Raw genomic sequence first — 26840 nt, forward strand, 5'->3', positions numbered from 1 at the left:
CATGTTTTTTTGCACGCAGTGGGATGGATTCATCAACCATAACAATTTTTTGAATAATTACCCGTGCTGAATTTTTCATAAAAAAGCACAACAGTGTAATTATTGCAGTGTGAAACCCATTTGAATTAGAGCAAGATAACTTTGTCATTGGTAGGTAAATTCATAGTGCCAGAAAATGTTCTTCTCCCCAGGTTCTAGGAATTATGTGCCTAACATTCTCTTGTAGCACACAGTACAAGCCACTATGAACAATATTTATCTATAGCTGAACGTAAGGTATGGAGGGAAGTATTTAAAATGTTTAATTATTCAAATGAAGGAATTAATTTACTGTGCCCTTTTTCAGTTCCACAATATTTCTAAACATCAGAAGACCTTAGTGTGCTAGGAAAAATATAAGTGCCTAGGAAGAAATAAAAACTAAAATAAGGGAAAACAAAACCTGTCCTAACAATTGAAGCTATCCACATTGCATATGAAGTCATTTGGAGCTACATGCACAAATCCAAACCATGATATATTCCTGTGGATTTGGGCTCCTGAATGGAAGGAAATTGGATATATGAACTTGCCATTTCTAGTAGAGCATAGGCTGGTGGTGTTTGCATATTAACAGCAGAGCCAAGACTCTTGCAGAGATGGCAGGATTGCTAATTAGTATTTGGTATTTACCAACTAACTTCAATATAAAGAAAATACAAATTTACTTTTACTGTCTTTTAATTAAATCTGTAGCACATGCAAATTCACAGTAAGATGGGTGGTTATCCATGTGTCTCTTCCCTATAAATCTTTTTTATATTAACATCTTAGCATGAATGGAAATAGTCTTTTCAGGGAAAAGGCACATCAGATTCAAGTGCTTATAAATGCAGTACAAAGCTTTGATCTTTAGTGTTTAGGTATAGGCTTTCAAGAGATGTCTTCTTACTCCCATTTCATGATGAGTTCCATAATTCAAAATGTAACCTTTTGAGTTGCAGATGCCACAGGAATTGTATTGTATTCCAGTGAAAACCTTGAAGAAAGACCTTGAATGTGGACAAGGTGACATGTTTAGTGGATGAGGAAAAGACTGTGGATGTCATGTACCTGGACTTTAATAAAGCTTTTGATATGGCTCCCCCCAACATCTTCAGTCTGGACAGGCACATTCTTTGCTGGATCAAAACTGGCTGGATGGTTTGCCCCAATGACTGGTGGTGAATGTAGTTAAATCGTTAAATCCAGTTGTGGCCTGTCACAAGTGGTGTTCCCCAGGCCTTGGCATTTCTGCCAGTTCTATTTAACATCTGTATCAATGACCTTGGCAAGGGGATTGAGTGCATCCTTGGTAAGTTTGCAAACAACAGCAAGATGGGTGGGAGTGCTGATCTGCTGGAGCCAAGGAAGGCACTGTAGAGGCATCTGGACAGTCTAGATGAATGGACTGAGACCAATTGTATGATATTCAACAAGGCCAAGTGCTGGGTCCTGAACTTGTTTCACAGCAACTGCATGCAGTGCTACAGGCTTGGGGAAAAGTGGCTTGAAAGTTGCTTGGCAGAGAGGGATCTGGGGCTACTCAGTATGTAGACTTCTAGGTTCATCCTTCCAAGGTGTCTAACTCTCTAGATGGTTTATAGAAAGAGCTTATGTATCTGAGTGTGCATCTGAGAGTCCTCTCTGAAAGACAGGCATTATGGATGAACAGTTTCAAGTCAGGTATTTGGAACAGAGTAACTGGCTCTGGGGGAAAATCATATCCATGTATACACAATATATATATTCTATACATATTTTGTGTATAAAACTTGTGACTGCTAAATCTGATTCAGTGGGTGAAGATCTTGATGTAATATGCCTGCTTGACGTACAAAATATGATGTAACACTCAACAAGCTGCACTTCACTGCAATATTTACTTTTGTATATGATAAATTTCTGTTATTCCTGATGCCCAAAATGACAATACCTTTTAAACTTTGTCAGTTCTCACATGATTCTAACCTAGTCTTATCTGCCACTGTATTTTTTGATATTTTCTGCAAAAAGTATTCAAGACTTCTGAATTTGCCATTGCTGAACTTTTGGCAAAACAGCACTCATTGTTAAACTTACAAGCATACCTAGACAGAGATCTTCACCTTCCTTACTGGAACACACTGATTGGAAGACACCTATTATGTTTGCCTCTCTAGAAATCTTTATACCTAATTTGGCTCAGTAGAAGGTCAGACTAACTGGAAACCAGGTTAATTTACATATTTATTGTCAGGCAAACTATAGCCAAAGTTTAAATATCATTAAAGATAAAATGTGTCCCCATAAAAAAAGTTATTTATGCAAGTCAGCATATTTTAATTCATCTATCAAGAAGGAGGAGGAATCTGTGCAGAGAATCAACATAAAGACTGTATAATATTTGTCTGGCCTAGGTCCTCACTTCAGATTTACTTGGGACTGAACTGACTGTTTTTATAAGGCTAAATTTGTTTCCAGTGCAGATTTTGTAAGCTAAACTGTAGTAGGCATCTTCCCACTATGCATTTTAAGGCACTGAGAGATCTGTACATGGTCTGTTCATGCACTTGCCATGCTACAGTACTTGGAAGTCCATCAACTGTAAATAAAGATGGGAAGCTTGTCTAGGAACAGGCTGGGAAGCCCTGACCTAAAGAAGCATCTGTTTCCTTGCTGTCAGCCAGAAATAATTATATCATAAACAGACTGATGGTAGAATTTCCAGTCATTCCTTCTGGCTTCCAAAGCCAGAAGATATCTGTGGTTCTGGTGTTGCACTCTATTTTTGCCATTTGGATCCTAATTGGGCAACCAGGTACCCTTTGTCTTAATAAAAAGATTGATCAATTTTTTTACTAACAACCATCAGAGAATACTGGCTTTTAACACTTCTGCCAGGTTTGCTTAATTGGACTCTTCAGATGAAAAAAAGCTAGCATAAGGTTATACTAGTAGTCTCAAAGCTCTGATTTTCACACTTTAGCACTAATTTGCTTCTGGATAAACTTCGGTTAATCAGATTTCTGCAACTCAAGCAAAGAGAGTGAAATTCACCCCGGGCAAAAGGAGCCCCGGTCCCATTTAGAATCATTAGAATTTAATCTGCTAATACTCTCCCAGCACTTACTACTTTATCCAGCTTTTGAGGTGTAAGTGTTTTGGAAGTATTCAGGTATGTACACAGACAAGGAATTTCAGTAACTAAAATCCATTCAGAATTAATTTCTCAATGAAAAAATGTGTTATGCTTAACTCCTAATATATTGAATAACAGATGTATAAACCCTGGAGACTGGCATCTAGTTTGCCCACAAAAGCACTTGTTCCACTTACTCCTGAGAATAGCTGGTTCTGCTTCTGCAGGTGAAAGATTATCACCTTATCCATACCCACTCAGACTTTGACTTGTAACAGTCCTGCCAGCAAGGATACCAAATAATATAACATGTAATGGCATTCTTGTACAACGCAGCTGTTAAGAAGCAGGGCATTTAAAATAGCAATGTTTACTATTTGAAATTCAGAGTTGAGCAAATATCTTGAGAAGGTTGTGTGAACCATTATTTTTCACGCTTTTCCCTTCTTGAAGAAAAGACAATGACAGTATTTCTGGGTCCTTATATAGCCTAGTCTAGCAAGTATTTATCTTACCTTCTAGATCAAAAAAAACCCAACAAACAACCACCACCAAACAAACTGAAAACAAACCCAAACCTCTCATCCTTGTACAAATCCTATGTAAATAAAAAAGGTACAAGGTAGAAATTAACTTAGAGAACTTTCTGTTTGAGCTTTTGAACAATGACAAACATCATAAAATCACTCTGGGTAAAACTTGCTTAAGACAACTGGGCAGGTAGATAGGTATATGAAATATGTTTTTGCCAAGAAGGAGAACACACATTTACTTATCAACAAGGATTTTAGAGGATAACAAACCCACATCTGGGTCAAGGTAATCCCAAGCACCAATATAGGGTGGGGCAGGGACTAGCTTGAGAGCAACCCTAAAGAAAAGGACCTGGGGGTGCTGGTGGATGAGAAGCTCAACATGAGCCGTCAGTGTGCACTTGCAGCCCAGAAAGCCAATCACATCCTGGGCTGCATTAAGCGAAGCATAGTCAGCAGGTCAAGGGAGGTGATTCTCCCCCTCTACTCTGGTGAGACCCCACCTGGGGTACTGTGTCCAGTTCAGGAGCCCCTATTACAGGAAGGATCTGGATATGCTGGAAGGTGTCCAGAAAAGGGCCACAAGGATGATCTGAGGGCTAGAGCCCTCAGTCTGGAGAAGAAAAGGCTCTGAGAAGACCTAATTGTGGCTTTCTAGTATCTTAAGGGGGCCCACAACAAATCTGGGGAGGGACTTTTTAGGGTGTCAGGGAGTGATAGGACTAGGGGGAATGGAAAAAAAAAAAAATAGAAATGGGTAAATTCAGATTGGATGTTAGGAAGAAGTTCTTCACTATGAGGGTGGTGAGACACTGGAACAGGCTCCCTGCGGAGGTGGTAGAAGCCTCATCCCTGGAGGTTTTTAAGGCCAGGCTGGATGTGGCTCTGGGCAACCTGATCTAGCATGAGGGGTCCCTGCCCATGGCAGGAGGGTTGGAACTAGATGATCCTTGAGGTCCCTTCCAACCCTAACAATTCTATGATTCTATAACATATCATATGTGTGTCATTTCTGAAAATCTAATACACCCCTCTCATATGGTCCAGACTATGTAAAAGTTAAGAGAGTATTTTGCAGTTTCTGCAAGTAAATTTGTAAAGATCAACAAGACTCAACAGCTTTTTAGGACAAAATCATAAACTTCTTGTGGTGAGTACCATGATGTGTGGGGGAGGAGGGAGAAGTGCCAGCTGGATCCATCATCTATCCTGGCAATTAGACTGTGTTCATCACCATGGTATCAGAACACCTTTACAAGCTCTAAGGGTAATTGCAGTAAAGGATCTCTAGTTTCTTCTCATGTCCTAGGAGGGATGACTTTGTTATTCTTATTACTATAATTGTGGAACAGGTAGGTGAAAAGAAGGGATTTTACATTTTAATCTTAAGAAGATGAGATTTGTCATTGTTCCACTATATCAGGGAATGAACTCCACAGCTGTATGGCAGCTGCCAAGAAAACGTTATCTGTTCATAGTATAGAGATGACTATTCTCTTGTCCCGGAGGAATGCAGGCGTAGTGAAAGGTCATGAAGTCAGCAAGAACTAGCTTTCATCCTCTTACACTGTCAGGGCACAGGAAAGTTGCTTAGGATGGATATAGGCAGGAAGACTGAACGCGCTGCTGATTTTATTGGCTTTCATGGTAGTGCGGGCAGTTTCCCTCAGCATATGTGCTGGAGAGTTGTCCTTGTCACTCTGCCAGCAGGCTGTGCCTCCTCTGGGCTTCAATGTACTGATGGACATAGAGACCACAGCTCTGTCTGAGTAAGTTTTGAGCAAAAAATGTGGTTATCTGCACTGGATCTTAAAGGTGCTCTGAATGTCAAACTATTACTTATTAAAGTATTTCAACATTCTATCATATTCTGGCCATTAGAATGTGGTGCTTACCTTTGTTGGATTTGTCTTTATCTTTTTCTGTATGCATTAATGTTAGCTTGTGGGTTTGCTTTCATTGTGAATAACACTAACATTATCAAATGACCCCACTGAAACAAATGGAATTTTATGTTTTATTAAAAAAAAAAAAAGGAATAAAAATAAATGTTGATCCTTGGAGTGGAATTTTCACTCAATTGAATTTAATGGTAATATTCCTGCTAACACTAACAAGACCTTTTCCTTTGCATGCAGCTGTCCAGTAATTAAGCATAGCCAACAGATCTAATACTAAAACAGTTCTTTGCAATGAGATAAAAGACTGAAAACTGGATTCAGTTTCAGGCTTTGCATGAAGGATCTATTTCTGATCTTGCTGTGCAAGTGTTTTTTCTAACTTGTGCTAAACATTTTGACAGAAACAAGTGAAATAATTGGGTATTATGAGATATCTGCCTTTTTTCACTTATGGTCATTTTATGTGTTGCAATACTTGCATTGTTTATGTAGGAAAGTGATCCTATTGTTCAGCCATCTAAATTATCTGTTTCTTCATCACATTATTAAGGCTCACTTCAACTGTTCTAGTTTGCATAGAAATGACATGGAGTTTCCTTTGTATATTTTTTTTTTCCTTTTTAAAGAACAATCACTATATTCACAAGGAGAATTTGTTAAACTGGAAAAGTCACATTTAAGACTTCAAGGTGTATATAAATTACAAAATTGACTTTAAAGAGGCCAGCTTTCCATTGTGTGTGAATGAATGACAGACTAATTCACACACACAAAAACTGTGAGTTGTCCTTTTACCAAGTACTCAGTTACACCTAGCCCTATCTATATATACATTATTTCCATATTACACAGAAGTAGTCCTTTTGCAACTTCACATTTTACCCCAATGTAACTTGTTTATACAAATAAACAGATCGAATAATCCATTCTAAGAACTACTCTCAGGTGCCAGTGTTTTGTATTAAAAATTTGTTCAACCTTACTGCACTCTGCAATAACGCCCTACATATGTGTTAAGAAGCAGATAAGTATGTTATTAACTTTAAAAGATATTTAGCAGGTTAGATAATCTGCTGATTTAAGAAAACACAACAACAAAAAGATACCACTAGAACCTGCTGTCAGCATCTTTTTGCACCACTTCTCAAGACTCCCTAATGTTCATTTCACAATTACAGTAAAAATCTTTTATTTGTCCTATTATTTATCCTGCTGTGGGATCACTGCACTGTCACAATAATAAATAGGCAAATATATGTTACAAAACCACAAGACGAAAGAAAAAAGAGAGTAGTTACAAGAAGTGTTCTGCTACATAATATTTACTTTAAGGTTTTACTTTCCAGTGAACTATTGATATGATGCAAATAGCAGGGGGTCTGAATTGATGCATTTTCATTCAAGACAGGTGTAACAGGATACCTAGATAGATATTCTGGATAGATATTCCATATATGTAAGTATAACAGAGTTGCACTATGCTGAGAAATAACAGCCATGAATCCTGTTAACGTTATCAGAATATTCTCCAGAAAGAAAATGTAAGAAATGGCATTTACTTTTCCACCTTGAGATCATCATGGGTTTTTGACCCACCTGTCAGTATAGCTGGTTGATGTATGATTTCTTCTCGCTGGCTATCACACTAGAGGACAGAGAAGCAAATCCCTTAGGAACCAGATTTCATACTGCTCTTTACATTGGCTGTCAAGTGGAGTCAAGAAGGGACAGTTGTTACCATCTGCTTAAAAGTATGGTCTGGAATGTATTTGTGCACGTCAACAGTTTTCCAACATATGTGCCTAAATTTAGTCTCCGAGTTCATTATTGGGCTGGTGATTTCAGTGTAAGCTGTGATTATTCAGCATCCCTTGAACAAAGTCACCCAGTGCAGTTTCCATTTTAAATCAGTGGAAAGACGGTTGTTGAATTTCATAGATGCTGAGTTGGGCTGTGGATATTTAACCTTTGGCAACTACACTGACTATCTTGGTCAGACATGATAAGTGGATCTGATAGCCAGATGAAAACTGCAGTGTCATATAATCAAAGAAGCATTCCAGAACTCAGATCATTATTGCTTTCTCTGTACTTCTTACTTTGTCTGTCTTGTGACTTTTCATTTTAAAATTCTGAGCATCTTTTAGCATCCTTTAAAAATGGAACTGTCAGAGAAATTTTCTTCATCATAAATCTGAAAGTTCCTACATCTATATATTATTGCTATATATAAGATACAAAATACATCAAGCCTCAGATGGGCATGTTGTGACAATGTTAGGGAGAGACATCATTGAAGCTTATTATCAGGGAAGCACACTAAAAAGGTCTAATCTTGAGTAAGAACTTTTGATTTTGGTTGCCTGACAGTACATTTTGGAAGACATGCGAAATACACGGTGGCTAAAGTCTTTTGTTAGTTAAGTAATACAGCAACTTTACATTTCTGTAAAGAGCACTCTTCACTTGTGAGGTTAACAGCTCATTTGTATAGCCCTTGAGGGTTAATAGTGGTAAAACTGACAGACTATAACTGGCTCACTAATTTGACTTCTTGTTACAGGTTCTATCTGTGGATGTTCCGGGACTGGAGAATGTTTGTTCTAGACTGAAACTTATCTTCTTCTTAATCTCAGTTACTGAGGAGTCAGACAGCAGAGCATTAGACATTTTTTCTCTGCTACATGTCCTCTTCTACACCTAAGCATAGCTTCTCTGTGCTTAGGCACAGTATACAGCCTATTATACTCACTTTAACCTTGAAAATTTGTAATGCTATTTTAGGTCTGTTTAGAAAGGCTTCCTCTTTGCCTTGAAAAATTGAACTGATGAGAACAAAGGTAGTTGGGGTTTCAGTTGGAAGGATACAGAAGATGTTCCTTTTTTTTTTTTTTTTGATCCTCTGTAGCTTTTTTTTTTTTTTTTAACAAGACATAAAGGTTTTGTTGGCACTACTTTGGAATGATCTGCAGAGCCACCTTTGTCAGTTGCAGTAATCCTCAGACACCTGGCCTATCATTCCAGATCTACATTCCATGGCAGTCTGATTTATAACATGCAGAAACATACCTTGTTCACAGGTAACTGCAATAGTGTTACAGTTAAAAAGTAACATTAGTTTTGCCAGAGAGAAGCTGACTGGCAGTTTTCCTTGTTCACAATCAGAGCAATAGCTGTGCAACAGGCAAACCTGAGGGCACAAGCCATTTTTCAGCTGTACAGCTGAAAGCTGCTTTAGACAGCTTGGCACTTATTTTCCCCTGCTGTACATTGAAGATCTTTGCAGTGTACATGTTTCCTCTTGTGTATGCACAATTACTCCATTTACCTTCTAAATTTATCTGAATTCCTTCAAATTAAACTGAAGCTACAAGAACTCTCAGGATTTTAAGTCCACTCCAAATGTGAAGGCTGTTACTGCCTGCTTTAGCCCCAAACTCTGCAATTAACTATAGTTTTGGTTTTACAAGAAGACTCAAGAGAATAATATTAGGTGATAATTTCTACATTGCAGAATTGCAATAAATTACCTTCTGCCTCAGTGAGCCATGAAAACAAGTCTCAAGTTTTTTTCATTCATGAAGCACCTCCTAGCTCATTAAGATCTCTTGATGGTGATTCCTTTGCTTTGTGGAAAACGTATTTTCATACTTGAAGGCAATAGCTACAAAATGCTCAAAGTTTGTAAGCTGTTCTAGTTAAAGTTGTTATGACTTCATGAAGTTACAAGCACCAGCTCATTTTGTCCTGGTCTGTATATGCACCCCCCTTTTTTTTTTTTTACTGAAAAGAGACAGGTTAGTTTAAAAGATGCATGCTCAAAATATATAAAAGGAGAAATATATTTAGTGTCCACACAGTGCAGGCTGAGATCTCACACATTGCTGCACTGATACTAATGATTGCAGTTACTGGCTAAAAGAAGAAAGACTTATGAAGTGTTTACTGTGTAACTAAAAGAAATACCTAGATTCAATTGTGGTTTAAGCACCCATCAGTCCTAACAGCAGTGGAAAGCATACTCCTCACAGGGGAACGACAGAACTTTGTAGAACCAAATAGGACTGTCTGATCTGTGCTGGTTCAAGAATGTGGAGGTGTTCAAAAGAAACTTATGGGCCACGTCAGTTTAGGGTTCTTTACAATATCTAAATCACAGAACTGTTTTCAGTATCTATAAACCTCATGTTGCTTGTAACCTCCTTGTTAAACACATTTTACTTCTTCAGCTCATGTCTGTCAAGGTATTTTTTTTCCTGTCTCAAGCTACCCTCTGTCCACAGCAGACATCTTACATCTAACTGTGCTGTTAAAGACAGTGATTGCAAACAATTGGCCCACTATAACACAATCATCACCTCTTGTTTTCCAGCTGCACTACATTTTGTATCTATACATGCAAACATCCCATTACAGTATGAAATAACTATCAAGTAACAGACACGGACTGCTTCATTCCAATTTCCACATGACATTTCTTACCCCAAAATACCTTTCATATCAATACTACCTGAGATCAGGCCAGTCTAGCTGCTGTTTTCTGACAGATTTTACCAGCTTTGGAATGTCTCTTAATAATAATTATTGAGCTATATGGCATTTCTTGGGCATTAATGATTGAGTAGAAAGCTCAGTGCTCAGTAAAGGAGTATTCTCTCTAGCCTGTAATCAGTCCCTGGAAAATACTTTAAGGTTGCATCAACATTATTATTAACAAATATGAAACACAGATATTGGAATATGATAATTTCAATTGTTCTGTATTCTTCAGATTTATCACCACTTCAACATTCAGGTTAACTCATTAGATTTCTCTCCTAATTTCACTGTTTTTCAATACTTTTTTTATTTACATTAAAAACCCTGCAAGAACCAGTTCTAAGAGTGTACACAATTAAACACAGAACTGAACATGTATAAGGAACACATACATACCTAGAGTAGAAGTGTGCATGTGTTTATGTAACTTCTGCTGAGACACAGCTATATGCTGCTACAAAATTTACCAGGAAAAAAAAAACCACACATACGCCTGTTTTCTAGGTTACAGTTGAACAAGCATTGCCATTGATCCACATGTCAAAATCTCAATGAAAACCAGTTAAAAAGAAAGAAAAAGGCAAATATAATAGGAATACTTGATTTTGTATAAGGTCTGTGCTTAATTCACTTAACTAAATGAGTATCTGCTTGAGTAAAGACAACTCTCTAGATTCTAGGTGAAGCATTCATCTTCTCAATTGTTTCAGAGGCAAAATACATTTCTTATGGGATAAAGCTGTAGAAAAGTAGGTGATTATTACTTACCTTAAAGCAATGTCAGAATGAGAAGTCTTGAGAGCGGACAGCAATATTTCATGTTTCTCAATTTGATAAAGACAGCTGAAATAAATGAAAAGTGTATTGACTGAGTTGATCAAGAAAAGCCTTGTAAGGAATCATACAATCATTAAGGATAATGACCCAAGATGTGCCTCAATACTGCATGTAATACCCATTTATCTCAAATAGGTTTCTTGTTTCTACCATTATACTTAATGGGTTTATATTTCGATCATGTAGATGTGCTTACAGCTACATACTATGAAGCCATTAAATGCTGCTGGTCCAGTAAAAAACAGGTTTGTGCCCTAGCCTAGAACAACTCTAGTTCATAATTAGAATTCTAATTCTGGTATAGCTAAAATAGCTTCACTGTTAATACAACTAACAGGCACAAAGAGAATAACATCTAGAGTAACTTATGATTAATTAAGGTAACATGATTTATGGATTCTAGACTTGATGGGTCTGAGCTAAAGTCTTATAGCGCCACAGGTTTTTGTTTTCCTCATGGAGCTTTAACCACCCTCCTTTTTTTCCCCCAAATACATGCCACTTAGGGTCAGATTCTGATTGCATGGCCCTGAATCCCACAAATGCTGGAGTAGAGCATAAAGCCACAGGGCTTTTTATTTATTTGTTCATGTATTTTAATGTAGAGGAATTCTAAAGGAAAACTCCAGGAATTCAGTGGAACAAGAAACTTTTACCATAGCTAGTAAGGATTAATAGCCCATAAAATATTTTTGAAAAAATATTATTTCTGCACATGCACAGCACTGATCATGCAAAATATGTAAGCAGCTTTTAGCAGGCAGGTCAACGGGGAAACTTGCGTAATCTTAAGCGCCTGACAGGACTGGACCTTAAATGTCTCCAGACACAATAATAAGTATGGAACAGATTCATTTTGTGCAGTATTCTCAGCACAAACTGCATCACAAAGTGTTAAATAATAAATAATAGCAGAGAGAAGTATGCACAGGAGAGGAATGATAGATTTCAGAGGAGACTTGAAAGAGGATGTTGATGAGGTGGAGGTTTTACCAATTAAATATTAAAACCTCAAAATGCTGGTTTGGTCTGGGACTGATTGTTTTACTCTGCTGAGAAATAAAGGGGCTTTCTAACCTACCTACTGGACAAAGATACAAGGCTTATTGCCAGACTGTTCAGTGGAATCATCACTGTACTCAGAGTCTATTTTTAAGAGACGGCAAAGGATCACAATTAGCAAACTACAGCCCTCTCCGATTCCAAACGTCTGTTTTGTCCTCTGCCTCACCTTTCTGTTTATTTACCACTTAACAACTCCACCCGGAGTTGGCCCAAGTTCCTGAAGTGCAGCAGCAGTATAGCCCTTGGCAAGAGCAGGTGGGAGAAGGGTAAGACGCCATTACAGAGCCCCAGTACACCAGCCCCTCTTCCTCAGAGACACCAGTAGCCCACAAGGCTGCAGCCAGGCTCTTACAGACGTGCCCCCAAGAAAAAGGGAAGGTGCTTTAAGCACCAACCCGCGCTGTTAAATCACGCCATAATGGGTTTATTTCCTACATTTGGTGGCAGCATAGTATTCAGGATAATATTATCGCTACTTGCGCAGGTTACTGCCCAACCAAAAGATGGAGATGAGAGAGTTAAGTGACAGGGATGGGGACTGAATCACTGAAAAGTCTTTCCCAGAGTCAGTTCTCAGTTTGGGGGAAGTTATTTTAATTCCGTGTCTCGCAAACAGCCCGCAGCCTCAGTGTGTCCTCTGGAGCCAGTCTGACTGGCATTCTAACAAGATTTTTAAATAAATGATGTGCAGGGGCAGCTCCTGTTTAATAGGCATAAAGGCAGCCCCTCTCCGAAGCATGCAGTACGAGTAACACGGTACCTGTGCACAGCGCGCCGGGGCGCGGGCAGCGCCTGCTCACGCCTATGGTTTAGCGGAGGCACGGCCCCATGGACACCGCCCCGCCATCAGGACCGGCCTGTGCCTCACAGGTGAGCTAATTCCGGAGAGCGCGGGCTTGCGAGGAAAGCAGTAACCGGGAGAAGGAGCAGTCACCGGGAGGAGCACTCGTCGGGAGGGCGACGCTCTGCTCTCTTCCCGCGGAGCTGCCGCCGGTTCCCCCGCGGCGCCCACCTGGGCCCGCAGCCCGTGGGGTGCCTGCGCGGGATTGAAGCGTCCCCGCGTCGTCTCCCCCCGCCCTGGCCAGGCGCCCAGGCCGGCGCGCGCTGGCCGTTATCCCCCTCAGTGCGGCGCACGCGGGGCGGAAGGAGGGGAAGGGACGGGACGAGGAGACGCTCCCGCTCTTTTGGAGACGCACCTGTGGGGAGCGCCCGCCTAGGCGGGAAGTCTCTTATGTAAGGGATGGTGGGGAGCGGGGCAGGCCCCGCGGTGGGACTGAGGGGGGGGGGGCGAAGGGGGGACCGGCTCCGCGCATGGCTGTATAAGGGGGGAAAACCCCCACAGAGGGAATGATCGGGAGGGGAAAACCCCACAGAGGGAGTGCTTGGAAGGGTGAGACTGCCGGCCCCTTTGAGGGGCAGAGGGGTGCTCAGGCTGGGCAGGCCGGCGAGCAGCTCTGAGTCTAAGGCACTCAGCCTTCCGCGGGCGCCTTGGAGGACGGGCTGGGCTCGCCGGGCTGCCTCGCTCTCACCCGCACGCCACTCGCTAAGGCGGATTTCCCCTTTGGCGGCAGCCTTTCTCCGCCGGCTGGATGCCACGGCGAGTCCGTCCAGCCTCCCGCACTCTCCCGACGCTTCCCTCGGGTTCCCCCGGCTGCAGGCGGGGCTCGGCGGGCGCCGTGGCTGGCTAAGGGAGTTTGTGGGAGAGACCGCGCCGGGCTCCGCAGGGGAGCGGAAGGTGGGTGCCCCCGGCGCCTGCACCAGGCAGCACGGGGGAGGCTCCTTGCTCACCCTCTTTCCTCCTTCCCGCCCCTGCAGCGTCCTCGCCTCAGCCCTCCCGCACCGTGGTCGCCTCCACGCCCCTCTCGCCATCCCCTTCTCCCCAGCTCGCCGCGCAGCACAGCGCAGTGCCCCGCACTCCTACTGCCACCTCCACCCCTCAGTCCTCTTCCTCCTCCTCCCGCGCGCTCCCTCTCCCGCGCACTCCACAAGTGCTGCGCGCCCGCGGGCTCTTCGGTGGCGGAGCGGCGGCGGGCACTGCCCGGGGGCGGCGTCCTCCGCCCGGCGCTGTCCGGCCCGCTTGGGGCTGTCCGTGGTGCTGAAGGCGAGCGCGGGCTGAGCGGACGCCCGGCCCCTGACGGAGCCCCTTTATGTTTAGCTCCTGGCGCAGCGCAGCATCCAGCAGCTCGAGCGGCGGCGGCGCCGGCAGCAGCGGCAGCAGCATCGCGGAGCCGCGGCTGGAAGGCAGAATGGAAGGCTTTATTCGGCTGCTTTTCGGCTACTTGGTGGCGGACCTTCTCACGTTGGTGTGTCGGGCTCAGGAGAAAGCTGGCCAGCAGCTGGGGAGCTTCGTGGTGCTCTCGGGAGGAAACCACTCCAGCCTAGGGGAACAGCTAGACCCCTCGGAGCCACCTCCCACCCCGGACTTCTGCAGGGGCTACTTTGACGTGATGGGGCAGTGGGACCCCCCCTTTAACTGCAGCTCGGGGGAGTTTATCTTCTGCTGCGGCACTTGTGGCTTCAGGTTTTGCTGTAAGTTCAAGAAGACAAGGCTGGATCAAAGCACCTGCACAAACTATGAGACACCGTTGTGGATGAATACCGGGAAGCCTCCTTCCCGCATAGACGACCCTCTGCATGACCCTACCAGGGATAAAACCAACCTCATTGTCTACATCATCTGTGGGGTTGTGGCAGTCATGGTGCTGGTGGGGATCTTCACCAAACTAGGGCTGGAGAAAGCACACAGACCCCAGCGGGAGCACATGTCCAGGTAAGCCTGAGTGCCAGGCAGCAGTGTCCCCTTCCCCCCTACCTTTAAAGAGGAGAAAGGAGCCCATGTGTTCCTACTAAGCAAACAACTCCTGCCAGGCAGGCTGCATTCACCTGCAAGGCAACCAAGAGAGACCAACTTTTGGTGAGCAGAGTTCCTGTGGTTTCACAAGTCCAAGTTATCAAAGTACATGCATACTGAGATAGATTAAAAATAATTGTGGCGTCTGCACAGACAGTAGTCCATATTTATCTGCAGTGTCTGACCCTCTCCACAACAAGATCCAGCAAATGTTCCCAGATATACTGTGAATTAATAGGGAGACAAACAATCCTGAAATCAGCAACACTGAATTATAGAAAGCCTGATGGGTTCTCTCTCCCAACTGCCTCAAAGCTTGGAATATGTTTTTACTTCTCAACAGAAAAGTGTAAACAAATGTCATCTCTCTCACCCTCTCCAGATGCAAAATGGGTTTGGCAGGACCTTCCCTATTCCCCCAACCCTTGCAAGTGTGAGCTATTTGTAACATTTCTAGGATGTGAAAATGAGCCAGGGTGGAAGGAAAGAGTGAGACACAAAAAGGAAAAGCTATTGTAGAATTTCTTAAGATTTTTTTTGAGTTATTGTTGAGAGGTAAAAAATGGAATGTGAAAGTGATGTCTCATCCATACATGTGTGTTGTAATACTGTATACCACAGTATAATGGCTAAGTTATATCAAAGAGAACCTCCCCCACCCAGAGTAAGGCATGCTATGTACCTTCTACTCCAGATACTGGCAGCCTAGTGGTGGATAGGCAGGTGGGCAACTCAGGACAGAGCCCAATAGTTTTAACATATTCCAAGGCATAACACATTTGTCAAGTTTGCAGTCTGTCTGATTCTTTATGCTAATCCCAGGCATATGAAAGTGAAGCAGATGGGGGAAAGGCATTAAAAAAGGCAAACAGCTCCATTAAAGCATCTAAATAGATTCCAGCATATTGGGCAGCTTTAGTGATTAAATGCAATTAAAAGAATACCTCCTACTGGATGTGCAGTGTGGCAGAAAGCTTCCTCTTGCCCTGACTGGTAATGGTGTACTTCACAATCTTTAAAGCTGAGATGAAGAGTCATCCTTAGAAAGACAGTCCAAGAGGTCAACTCAACATCTGGAGCCTTATTTTTTACTGAAGTTTCTGCATGGTTTTTTGATTAACTGCTTATCTTCAAATGAACAGTGAAAAGCCACAAAAACACTCCTGCAAATGCATCACTAGTTCACTAGCAATTATTTACTATTTATAAACTGGCTGATATGGATACACTTACTACTGAGGGACGAAGCACATTGCAGAAATTTTAGTCAACATTGTGTGTCAGTGGTACTTTGACAAAGACAGTTTCTGTTGAGCACAGTATAATAATCCTTTAGACATTCTGAATATTCTCAAGTATCAAATTGAGAAAAAGAATACATGGATCCCAATTTCATTTTAAAATCTTGCTCTAAAACTACAGATCTTGTTTGGAAAAAGCTCTCCCTTGCTCTTTCTGTAATGTCTTCATGCAGGCAAAAAGGCAGGGCTCGTAACAGATACAAAAACCAGGACAGAGTGAAGGTACATCCATCCCTGCTTATATATGGCTTAATTAGGTCCTATTTCTACTAGCAGAATTTTTTTTTTTTATCTAAAATACAGGTGTGAAGTATTCTGAAAGGATATTCTGTCTTAGTTTATGGGAATAGAATTACAGGGGATTGGAGAATCATTGTGAAATCCTTCAGTCATGTATGCATAAAGATTAGGTTTCTGAAGTGGTTCTTAGAAAAGGTCGTCTGTTACCCTGATTACTTAACGGTGTCTGAGATCTTGTACTTTTCTTGCCATGAAAACATTCAAGTCAGGATTATACAGAAACTTAGAAAGTCATGATCACATGGAAAAACAGTCACCCACTCAGTACACATAATAGCTAGTCATGTTCTGAAAAAACAGTGCTGTAGCTTTGGGTTTTTTTTTAAGTTCTCACATTGCTCTTACAGCTGTGGGGTGGTCTTACCATTCACTTGCAAAAAGAGTTACATTTGTGAATCCCTTTGGCAACCTAAAAATCTGTTCATTTACTGAAGAACTGAAGTAACTTCTTTGTCCCAAATTGTGTTAAAATATTGCATTCTGGCTCATTTTTCACTACTAATGCTCTGTAAAAAAAGGCTGCAAAGCTTAAGGAAGAAATAATTTATCTGTTAAAAAAGTTAATAGTACCAACAATGAAAATAAGATGTAGCCTATATTCATATTAATGTTTTTTATAACACTCATCACTATAATATCAAACAACCAAACACAACACTTCTCAGTTGTAGTCCAGACCCTTATTAATAAGCAAAACTAATGTAGCATTGACAATGTTAGGTAGGCCAAACCAAAAGTACTGAGGGTTACTCCATTTTGGCTGGCAGCAAGAAACACAGAAAGGGTGATGTGTCATCTATTTTTGCGAGCTACGGCTGTTTCCATTCTCTTCCTTGGCCAATGGCTACATGAAACATCTGACTCTTCTTAATTCCTATGAACAAATTCACCTATGGAAGAGATGCTGCAATCAAAAGAGACAAGGCATAATGTAACCTGACATTTTTATGAGGGCTGATTTTTTTAATAAGTGAACAAAACACAACTGGTGTAAATGATATATTTCCAGTTTTGATGGACTAAACATATTTAAAAATGTGAGCAGAGACTTGACACATGAGAGTAAGAACATTGCCTTATAAACAGGAAGCAAAACTGTGCCACACTTATTAATCCCTTGCATTATTTCATCTTGCAGTCAGTGAATCTGCTGTTGAATTAAGGTGTGTGCAAGGGTGGTGCAATGTTAGCAAAGGAAACTACAGGCTTGGTGAGAGTTGTTTCTATACACTTGCTTTCATTATATTTTGTTTATTGCTATAACAAAACAAGCCAAGAACATGCCAATAATTTCATGGAATTTTCCTGAAATATTTGACAATGAAGAAGCATTGGGGAAATGTATTTATTTAGTGTAAATAATCCGGGGGGGGGAATCTTTATTGGGCATGTCCTCTCAGGAAAAAAGAGCCACAATGTGTCCTTTTTTTTTTTTTTTTAGTGAGCTTGTTACTTTCTTTTGTTTCAAGAAAAAAGGGCAAGTGTGACACTGTTGATATTTTCTTTCTTGTTAGATCAGTGCTTTTCAGTAAAACACTTACTGTTGGCATGGAACTGTAAATCTGGAAGATGAAAATGTAGAGGAGACTACAGTACTAACTCTACACAACATATTTCACTTTAGACATTATGATAATGCTTTGCTTATATAATTCTTCTCATTTAATAATTTGTTACTTGACATTAAAAGATTATTCTCTTCAACTACAGCATCCAAGAAATAAGTAATAATAGTAGTATCCAAACAAAATAACTCTTCCTTTATCCTCCTGCTTTCTAGGAGAATAGGGGAATAAGATGGTGTATGTTATCAGATATGGCAAAGGGAAGGAATGTGGCAGTGTTGTGCTTAAATGGAAACAGAAACTCATCTGTCTCTTGAAGCAGACTTAGAAGCTCTGTCAGGCATATGAGGGCAGCATGTTCTTGCTACTTAAGACTGCATCAGTGGGACATCCACTGATGGGGCTCCATCAGTTAAAGTGGAGAATACTCTCTTGAATTTGAGTGGAAAGGGAGAAGCTTCATTTCTACTTCATGGACCTTTTTTTGCAAATACAACCATACCTTTGTTTTCTTCACTAGTCTTTGTGGAGAATGTGCAAACAAGACAAGAACTGAAAGGACGGTATTTACAATCATGCTCTATGCTATAGCTCCTCTTTCTTTCCAGTAGTGCTTCTGGCAGTATGTTAGCAGCCTTCCAAATACTGTGAACCACCTGAGCTCTTCTTTCTCCTTTCACAATGTGCTGAGCTCACAAGCTAAGCCTTTTGTTGATCATTCAGAAGGCATGTACCTGGGGCCAAAAATAGTCTGACTTGCCAAAAATCCTGAATCCTCTAAGTGAAATTATTTCCCTTATGGGTTTTGACCTGGTTTTGAAAGCAAAATGTGACAAGTGACTTTTCATGGAATAACCTGTGTTTTGGCTTCCTTAAGCTTCTACCTATAAAAGAAAGGCCTGTCTCCACATGCTTTATTACACTTGAAAGTAGTATTACATATTCAAAGAGAAGAATCTTATAGCAAAAGAAATGCTGTGTTTTTGTGATGCTTGACTAGTTCTGGGCCCTGAACTCCAATGCAGGTAATGGTTATCCACTTTTATAGTACTGCAATCAACATCAATATACAGGACCTACTGATATTGCTACCTGACTAGAAAGTTATCTTGAGTTTTGCATTTTATAGCAAAGGTGTATGTATATATATATGTAGTTCATATAGAGAGAATTTTTCAGTGGGACCAACAATTTCCTCAGATAATAAACAAAATCCATATGAATATATTCAATTGTGACAACTGCATGAAGATATTATTACAGACCTTGGCCTATGTGGACATTTTCAAAGCAAACATCTGTTTGAGGATTTTATAATGTACTGAGTCACAAACTTCCCTTTATCCATTTCATTATATGGGCAAATCTCTAAAAGAACGAAACACAGGTACAGCATATCCTTTGTACTTCAGTGATACAAGCTGCTACAGATAAGGACAAGCTCTTTGTTATATGAGATATTCTGCCCTGAAAAAATTGTACAACTTTAGCTAACACAGTATAAACATAGGTGCTACATAGGTGCTGCATTGTTAAAAAATAGAACTTGATGGAGAGTAGTTCATTTTTCTTAACAGAGTGGGAGTTGGACAGCTAATTCCTTAAAACCCCTTCAAATAAAAGCCTCTCTAAAATGGCAGAAAACTTAGTGGGCATTTTCACAGGCAGGCAGTAGTTAATCTGCTGTCATATGGGGTGTTAGTTAAAGTCTCTAGTGAACAATATTTACCATCAGATTAAGGGCAACAAGGAAAGCATTTCTGAAACCTCCTCTCACAAAGTTGTATCTCACAGTTTTAACTCCCCCATTGAAGTAAGGAACTTACCTTTGCTGTTCTTCCCTTCCCAGAAATGTCTCCAGTTGCCTCTGGAATTAGATTTAATATTGATGTCAGTAATTTCCTTTGCACAGACACATATTTGCATAAATTTACTATATATTAATGGCTTTTGTCCCCACTTATTTTAACCGTTTTGCAATATACTGCTTTCCTTCTGCATCATTTTTTACATACCTTTGTGAGATTTCTTCTGTTGCATTTTTATTATTCTGCTATGTAGGCCAGCTCTGCTATTTCTGCTGTATAAGCAGTGCTTCAAATGGGAGCATTGCTCTGATACCATTAATCATTTTTTTACTGTCTTCTGACCTTTTACAGTACCAACAGAGTATTCTGTAACATGTTGATCACAACTGTAACTAATATTTTAATAACATAATGATAGCCATAAACACAATGAAACATCAGTATCTTTCAGCTGTGTACCAAAGCTGTGTACAAAACTGCATTCCTGCAATTTGAAAGCAAGATCCAGCTCAGGATTCCTCTCTGTCTGTAACTTAAATAAGGCTACTTTTTACTACTTAGAAGTACAGTGCTTCTTGACCAAGAAATCATTATGTCAGAGAAGTACAGTGGAGGAGCTAGATAGTACTTGCCTTAGCTTTCACCAGTGAGTGTGCTTATTTTTATTTATTAGTTTATAAGTTAGTCTTTCTTGATGCCTATCTGGCACACTGTATGTAGTTTTGTGGAAAATTAAACGGTGCCCAGAAAATGCATCCATTGCCTTAAAAAGAAAAAAAAGCCCAGGGGTCTAAAAATTAAAACTAGTAAACCAGAAAAAGAAGACAAATAATGGTCACTAATGCATTGACCTGAACAGAAAAAAGAATTTCATTGAACCCCGAAGACACTGGTAACACATACCATAGCTTTCCTTTGCCTAAGGCAACAGCTTCTGCAGGTGGGCCAATTACTTTGCACGCACAGTAGTTCAGGCAGCTATGTGGCATATACCTACGGGCTAATCCTGCTTCTACAGAAGTCAGTTGTGAAACTCCATACCCCAAAATCACAGGGATTGCCATGCTGAGAGTTTCAGAACTTAAAAGTCAGTAACTCTGGCTGCAGAGGGCTGGTACAGTTGCGTGTGCTTATCTGTATGCCCAAGAATAAATTTACACTCAGTAGGACACTTGGCAGTGAAACTAGTCCTTAGCAAATACACCTGAGGGAGATGAATCTGTCTCTCAGGTAGAGTTATTGCCTGCAGATCTGCACAAAAAGTCCACATCCAGCATCAGGTTGAGCCTGGCTTAACTGTCAGGAATCCTTTTGCTTGCTCCCTCTTTGCTAGCATAAAGCTTTCATCTTGTTTCTGTACTGGCTTCAAAACAGGAAGGATTGTTCCTGTGTAAGTTTTGCTCCATCTTAATGACTAGGACATTCAAAAGTTAGCCAAGGCATTTCTGATCTTCCGTTCTGGATGGGAAAATCTTAAATCCCTGTTCATGAAGAATACTATGCCTACTGGATTTCTACACGAAAATCATGTGATCTTTCAACTTTGGTGACGTTTTTGAATGAAAAGGGCCGAGACCACCGTTGTGTGCAAATGCGTGTATGAGAATTTACTTCGTCAGGCCATTGCTGGTCATGTAGGTGTGAAGATATCTAGTTTGTGGAAGCTACACAGACAGGGTCTAGGTACTGAGGTGCTCACCTTAACCAAGAAGGCAATGTTACTGACCACATGCAAGGGCAGAACAAACATCTCAACAAGCTTAATTTACATTCTTACAAAGCCAAGACAGGTAAAGACCATTATGTGTGTCTGTGTGTTACTGCTGGCACACTAAGACAACCTAAAAAGAGCCTTAGGTATGAAGTCTCACTATGAATCTGATGCCCTGATTTTCCTGTGAATAAAGTTGGTTTCTCCAGCAGCTAGTATGACAGAGTGCATCTTAAACTTCAAGTCCTTGCAATGTATTGGTAGTATCTTGCAGATTTCACAGTTTAATTCTGATTCTGTTTGACTTTCAGGGCTCTTGCTGATGTTATGCGACCTCAAGGTCCCTGTACAACAGATCACATGGAAAGAGATTTAAACATTGTAGTACATGTGCAACATTATGAAAACATGGACACAAGACCTCCTCCAAATAATTTACGTAAGTTGCATTATAACTTTTTCAACATCTAGAATGCTGGCACGAAAATGAGCATTATGAACCTAATATTGCTGGACCTCAAATGGGTATCAACAGTACATGGGATCTTGCAAATTAAACATATTCCTTATTTCATATTTAGAAATATTTCAGATTTCTTATTGCAAATAGTGCAACACTAAGAGAAAACCATTTTGAACAGAAACATTATTTATTATGATTATTTTACTAATATTGGGTTTGTATCTTTGTCCCTTTCTATGCAATGTTTTTGCTTAGCTCATTAAGCTATGCCTTATTCTGTGTTTTGGTATACTAAAATACATGTGGTTAAGCTTACAGAAAGATTGAAAGAGATGCTTCATAGGGCTGTAATATCCAATAGGAAAGCAGTCTCATTAGGCTGGTTTATCATCTCCATTAGTGAAATAGTCACAGGCTTTCCTGGAGAGGATGTGGTTGTATGTGGTTTTCATTTTAATTTTTTTTTTCCTAAGGGAAAGGTGAGAGAAAGATCATTACTTTAAGTTTTAAATAATTTTTTAATTCTGTATCTGCTATTACATGTTTATGTTATTGAAGGCAAGGTAAAAGTGCACCCTGAAGCTTCAGAGGAAATAGAGTGACATTTCAAGTGGTAATGAAGTCCTAAGCAACTTATTTCTCAGTTTTACATTAGACCACAGTACAGATCTTTCCCATGCTCAGATAGCTTTTCCTTTTGTGATACACAATCCTACTGCAATTTTAATTTGTGTTTATGTATTTATATATGTTTATGTGTTTTATATTAATACATATATATGCATACAGATTATAGATAATATATTTTACAAGTGCAATATATTTATAAAAGAAAAGGGTATCATTCAGAAAGGTTTTGATTGTGAGGCAGTGGATCACTTTATTCTGTGCTGTAGATCAATACAGACATGCATTTTACTGCAAATATGCTTTTACTGCATTGGTATTTTGATTTTGAAACATTCAAAGTATATGCACTAGTCTTTTACTTATCTTTCTGTAACTATAGGAAGCAGAAAGTTTGCTTATATTTGGACAGCTAATGAATTTGATTTGGACTGCATTTTTCAGTTGTGAGATTTTACTGCTTTCTTTTGAGGGAAGAGTGTAAAAACAATGGGAGAAAGAAAAGATTCATATGCTGCATGCACTCCTGATGGTTGTTTTTTGGTAGAGGCTGACTGTAATTTCTTATGCGCATTGTTACAGAGTAATAGGAGAGAATTTAAGCTATGACCTCTAATAAAGATACCACATAGAGTGAAGTGTGACACCTAATCTGTCTGCACTGCTCTCCAGCAAAGTACTTCCACCTTGGCCTGTGCAGTGCTACACTGCAGAGGGGGAAGTATTATATACTGCAGCATTACATCCATAATTGTGTAAAACCACACTACTTCTGGAGAGGAATTTATGGTTCTCTTGCAATCAAAGGTGTTCTAGCCCCCTGGAGCTCTGCGGTGGTGAACTTCTGCAGGTTCAAGGAGGATGGCAATATGCACTATATCATCCTTTGCTCTGTGTACTAGCTCTTTGCTAATCTCTGATCCTCCCTGTGACCATGTTTTCAAGAAGAAAGATGCCAAATTGTAGAATTATAATTTTCTCCCCTACATGAAATGTTTATTCAGAGTCCCTGTTAAAGAAGGAGCCAGAATATGAATAGATTCTTACTTCATAGATTGTATCTAGATTTTTGTAATCATCACACTGAGATATTTTGCTTAAAACTCTTTGTATGCCACAACATATGACACAACACAGCAGGTATTTAAATTCATTGTTTCTTAGATCTGAATTCAGATTTAAGCCTTACTTCTATAAAGTCTTACATATAAATGAAACTAGGAGCCACACAGTTGCTACATCAAGGAAGGAAAAAAAAGATGCATTTAATAGTACCTTAGGATCTTGGCTTGTGATGACTGCAGACATCTGTACCACCTCTGTCTTGGAATTTGGTCCTCTGGCAGAGATGGAAGAGTTATATATGAAACAGCTCTTGCACCATTGCAATCTACAACATAGAATCAGTACTGCTACTTTGGAGATCTCTTAATTAATTGAGTAATGAATAGGGGCAGCCCCAAGACTGCTTCACATCCAGCTCAAGTATTCCAGCTACAAATGGAAACTTCAGAAGCAAGCAGCTTAGATGATAACTGTTTCAGTTTTTAATCAACTTTATGGATTAAGCCAATCATTTTGGATGGTTCAGCACAGGCCTTCAAGTGTTAAATTAACAAGGGCTTTCCATAACCAATATTACATACATTTACTTCATACATAGTAGATCATTACTTTCTATTTGTTGCCATTATATTCCCTCATAAACACATCTAAAACATGACTAAATGACCTATGAGAATTAGCCAGAACATCATAAGTGATTAAAGTCTGTGGAGAGCATGTGCCTTTATGGTGCAGAAGAAATCTTTATAAAGAAAAACTGTTAAGACGGATTTTTCCAAGTCTAGTATCTTAGCACTTCAAAATTTCATAGTGGAGTTCTGAAACACTACGAGAATGGATATTACTTGCAGAAACTTTGGTATTGCAGCATTACTTGTTATAGTGCTGGAAAAGTGACAGTCTTTGGCTATCTTTACAGGCATATAAACAAGAGTGAATTACAGCTTTTGTAGAAATTCTATTTCAGATCTTTACTTGTACAGAGAAAATGAAATGGCTCAAAAATTATAGCATCAGACACTTTGATATGTATTTTGAACTACTTTTTTCTATGTTACCACTTTCTATGTAATAGCCATCCCAAAATCAAACTTTAAAATTTGTGACTTTTCACATTGGTCCATAAATCTGAAGAGAGCAGGAGGAAATTTTGTAGGCATTATACCCCTTCTGTATTGTGCCTTTCAGAACACTGAAAACAAACTACTGGAACCCCAACTGTATTAAGAATGATCTAATGTGAATGTCCATTTGCTATTTCTGCCCTCTTGAAAACATTTTGCTGGTGCTGTCAACCCATTCTGAAAGTGTTTTGTGAAGGGAAGCTGACAAAATTGACATGATCTCTGGTACTGAAAATGAACATGGTTTTGGATGGTTTATTACCAGAGGGCAAAGATTTTCTAAGTTGCCTGCAGCTAGCACAGATCTTTGCCAACACTAGAAGTCCAACAGAAGGCAAAGAGCAGAGATCTCTTTTCATAATTTTGCAGTTTACTCAGTTTCTTGTCCCTTCTTTTTTTGATACTCAGAAAAGAACAGACACATTGAAGGTTCTGGAAAAACACAGGTTTTGGTAATTTGCCCATGTGAATCCAGACAACCTAGATGCTTTTTGTAAACGCTGTTTTGTCCTTAGTGGTTGTGAGTTGCCGTAATTTTGTTCCAGAACTGTGCTTTACTTAGGATTAATTTTCTGTTATTTCTTTTCATTCACACACACTAGAATGTCGTGATGTAAAGAAGCAGGAGATACCTATCAAGAATCCTAGCATATAAGTTTTCTACCATGGAATGCTCAAGAAAATATTTACTTTTTTAAAAAAGAGGACATTTAAAAGTTATATTGAAAACATGAAACCAAACACAAACCTTCCTGAAGAATTTGATTTGTTTTATTAATCTCTGACTGTCATGAATCTTAAAAGCAGTTATTTCTGGTGTTGTTTCTAATGTGGAAACCATGTTAGTAGACTGAAATAATTTAAGTTAGTGCAATCCAGAGTCACTTTTCCTAATAATCAGTAAAAGCCTCCCAAGATAAAGGTAATTTTAAAGGGAAGTCACTTCCAGATTATGGAGGTTTAAAAATGACAAATGCTAGCCTTTAGTTAGTTTGACATGTATGGATTATTTCTTCATTTTGCATCTAACATTAAAAAAATAGAAGTGAGTTGTAAACACATCACTCACTGAAGTAAGTGTTGTACTCTACTGAATGGCTAGTTTTAAAACTGGCCAAGGATTTGCAGCATGTGATTAAAGTGACTGTTTCTCCTTCTAAATATATGCAGGGGAATAATGTGTTTGCTGCTGTATTTGATTGTCAGTTGTCCTGGATACTTACTGACTACACATGCTAATGTAGAAAACAAAGCTAAGACATTTCTGTAACTGGTACATTAAGATAAGTTAACTTTTGTTACTTCTTTGTTTCTGTTGAAGTTCTTGCATGTTGGAATAAGCATTCTGCAGTCCTATGCTTCCCCTCATTTCTGTAAATTGAAGCTCAGCCTCTGTTTTCCAGTGAGAGAAACTGTCACCAGTGTGACACTGAAAACACAGAATTTGCTAGAGTTTTTTTCAGTCTCTTTCACCATGCTTTTTATTCTTGTTGTTGAGCACAATGGTCTTTGGCAAACTCATAATTTTTATGTGTAACCTACATAAGCATGTTTAGATCAGATGATTCACCTTATTGCATTGCCTAAATGTAATCCCTACTGTTGCTTATTGGAAATAAGCATACCAGCATATTAAGAAACTTGAGTAAAGACAACTACTTCTATTTGAAATGCAAAGTTCCTGAACTATATGAAACATGATAGATAATTTATTTATACAGTAACTGTTGGACAGTGAATTGCATAATGCTGAAGAAACAGTAATTGAGAATGTGCAGGTATTACTGCAACATTGGTGATAGGGGCATTGACATTCTTCAAGAAACCTTGTTCAGACAGAGGGCTGCTAAATCCAAAGGACTGTATGCATGGCCTCACTGGTGTCGAGGTTCTTTGGTTGCAGTAAACCACTTTTTTCAAGCATGGCTATATGCATGAGTCTGTCCCAGAGGAACTGTTCTGTATTCTGCAGAAACTTCAGTTGGCTGTTCATTTCCTCACTCAGAAGGGC

General features: G+C 39.8%; 2 protein-coding genes across 2 annotated transcripts in view; one reads left to right on the plus strand and one right to left on the minus strand.

Annotated features, from left to right (window-relative positions):
* The first annotated feature begins 14146 nt into the window (after nt 1–14146).
* Nucleotides 14147–26840, plus strand: part of SHISA9 (shisa family member 9) — a 178120-nt gene continuing 165426 nt past the window's right edge. The window contains exons 1-2 of the mRNA XM_068147098.1: nt 14147–14784; nt 21862–21989. Of these exons, the coding sequence (XP_068003199.1) occupies nt 14162–14784; nt 21862–21989 (751 nt within the window). The 5' untranslated portion in view covers nt 14147–14161. The remainder of the gene's footprint in view (nt 14785–21861; nt 21990–26840) is intronic.
* The window catches only part of LOC137445408 (uncharacterized), a 390880-nt gene continuing 386286 nt past the window's right edge, over nt 22247–26840 (minus strand). Inside the window, exons 6-7 of the mRNA XM_068147099.1 lie at nt 23916–23979; nt 22247–22481 (exon numbers count right to left, since the gene is read on the minus strand). Of these exons, the coding sequence (XP_068003200.1) occupies nt 22388–22481; nt 23916–23979 (158 nt within the window). The 3' untranslated portion in view covers nt 22247–22387. The remainder of the gene's footprint in view (nt 22482–23915; nt 23980–26840) is intronic.

The sequence above is a fragment of the Melanerpes formicivorus genome, unplaced genomic scaffold, assembly GCF_026170545.1.
Source record: "Melanerpes formicivorus ecotype bairdi unplaced genomic scaffold, bMelFor1.0.p_v2 SCAF_14, whole genome shotgun sequence".
NCBI lineage: Eukaryota > Metazoa > Chordata > Aves > Piciformes > Picidae > Melanerpes > Melanerpes formicivorus.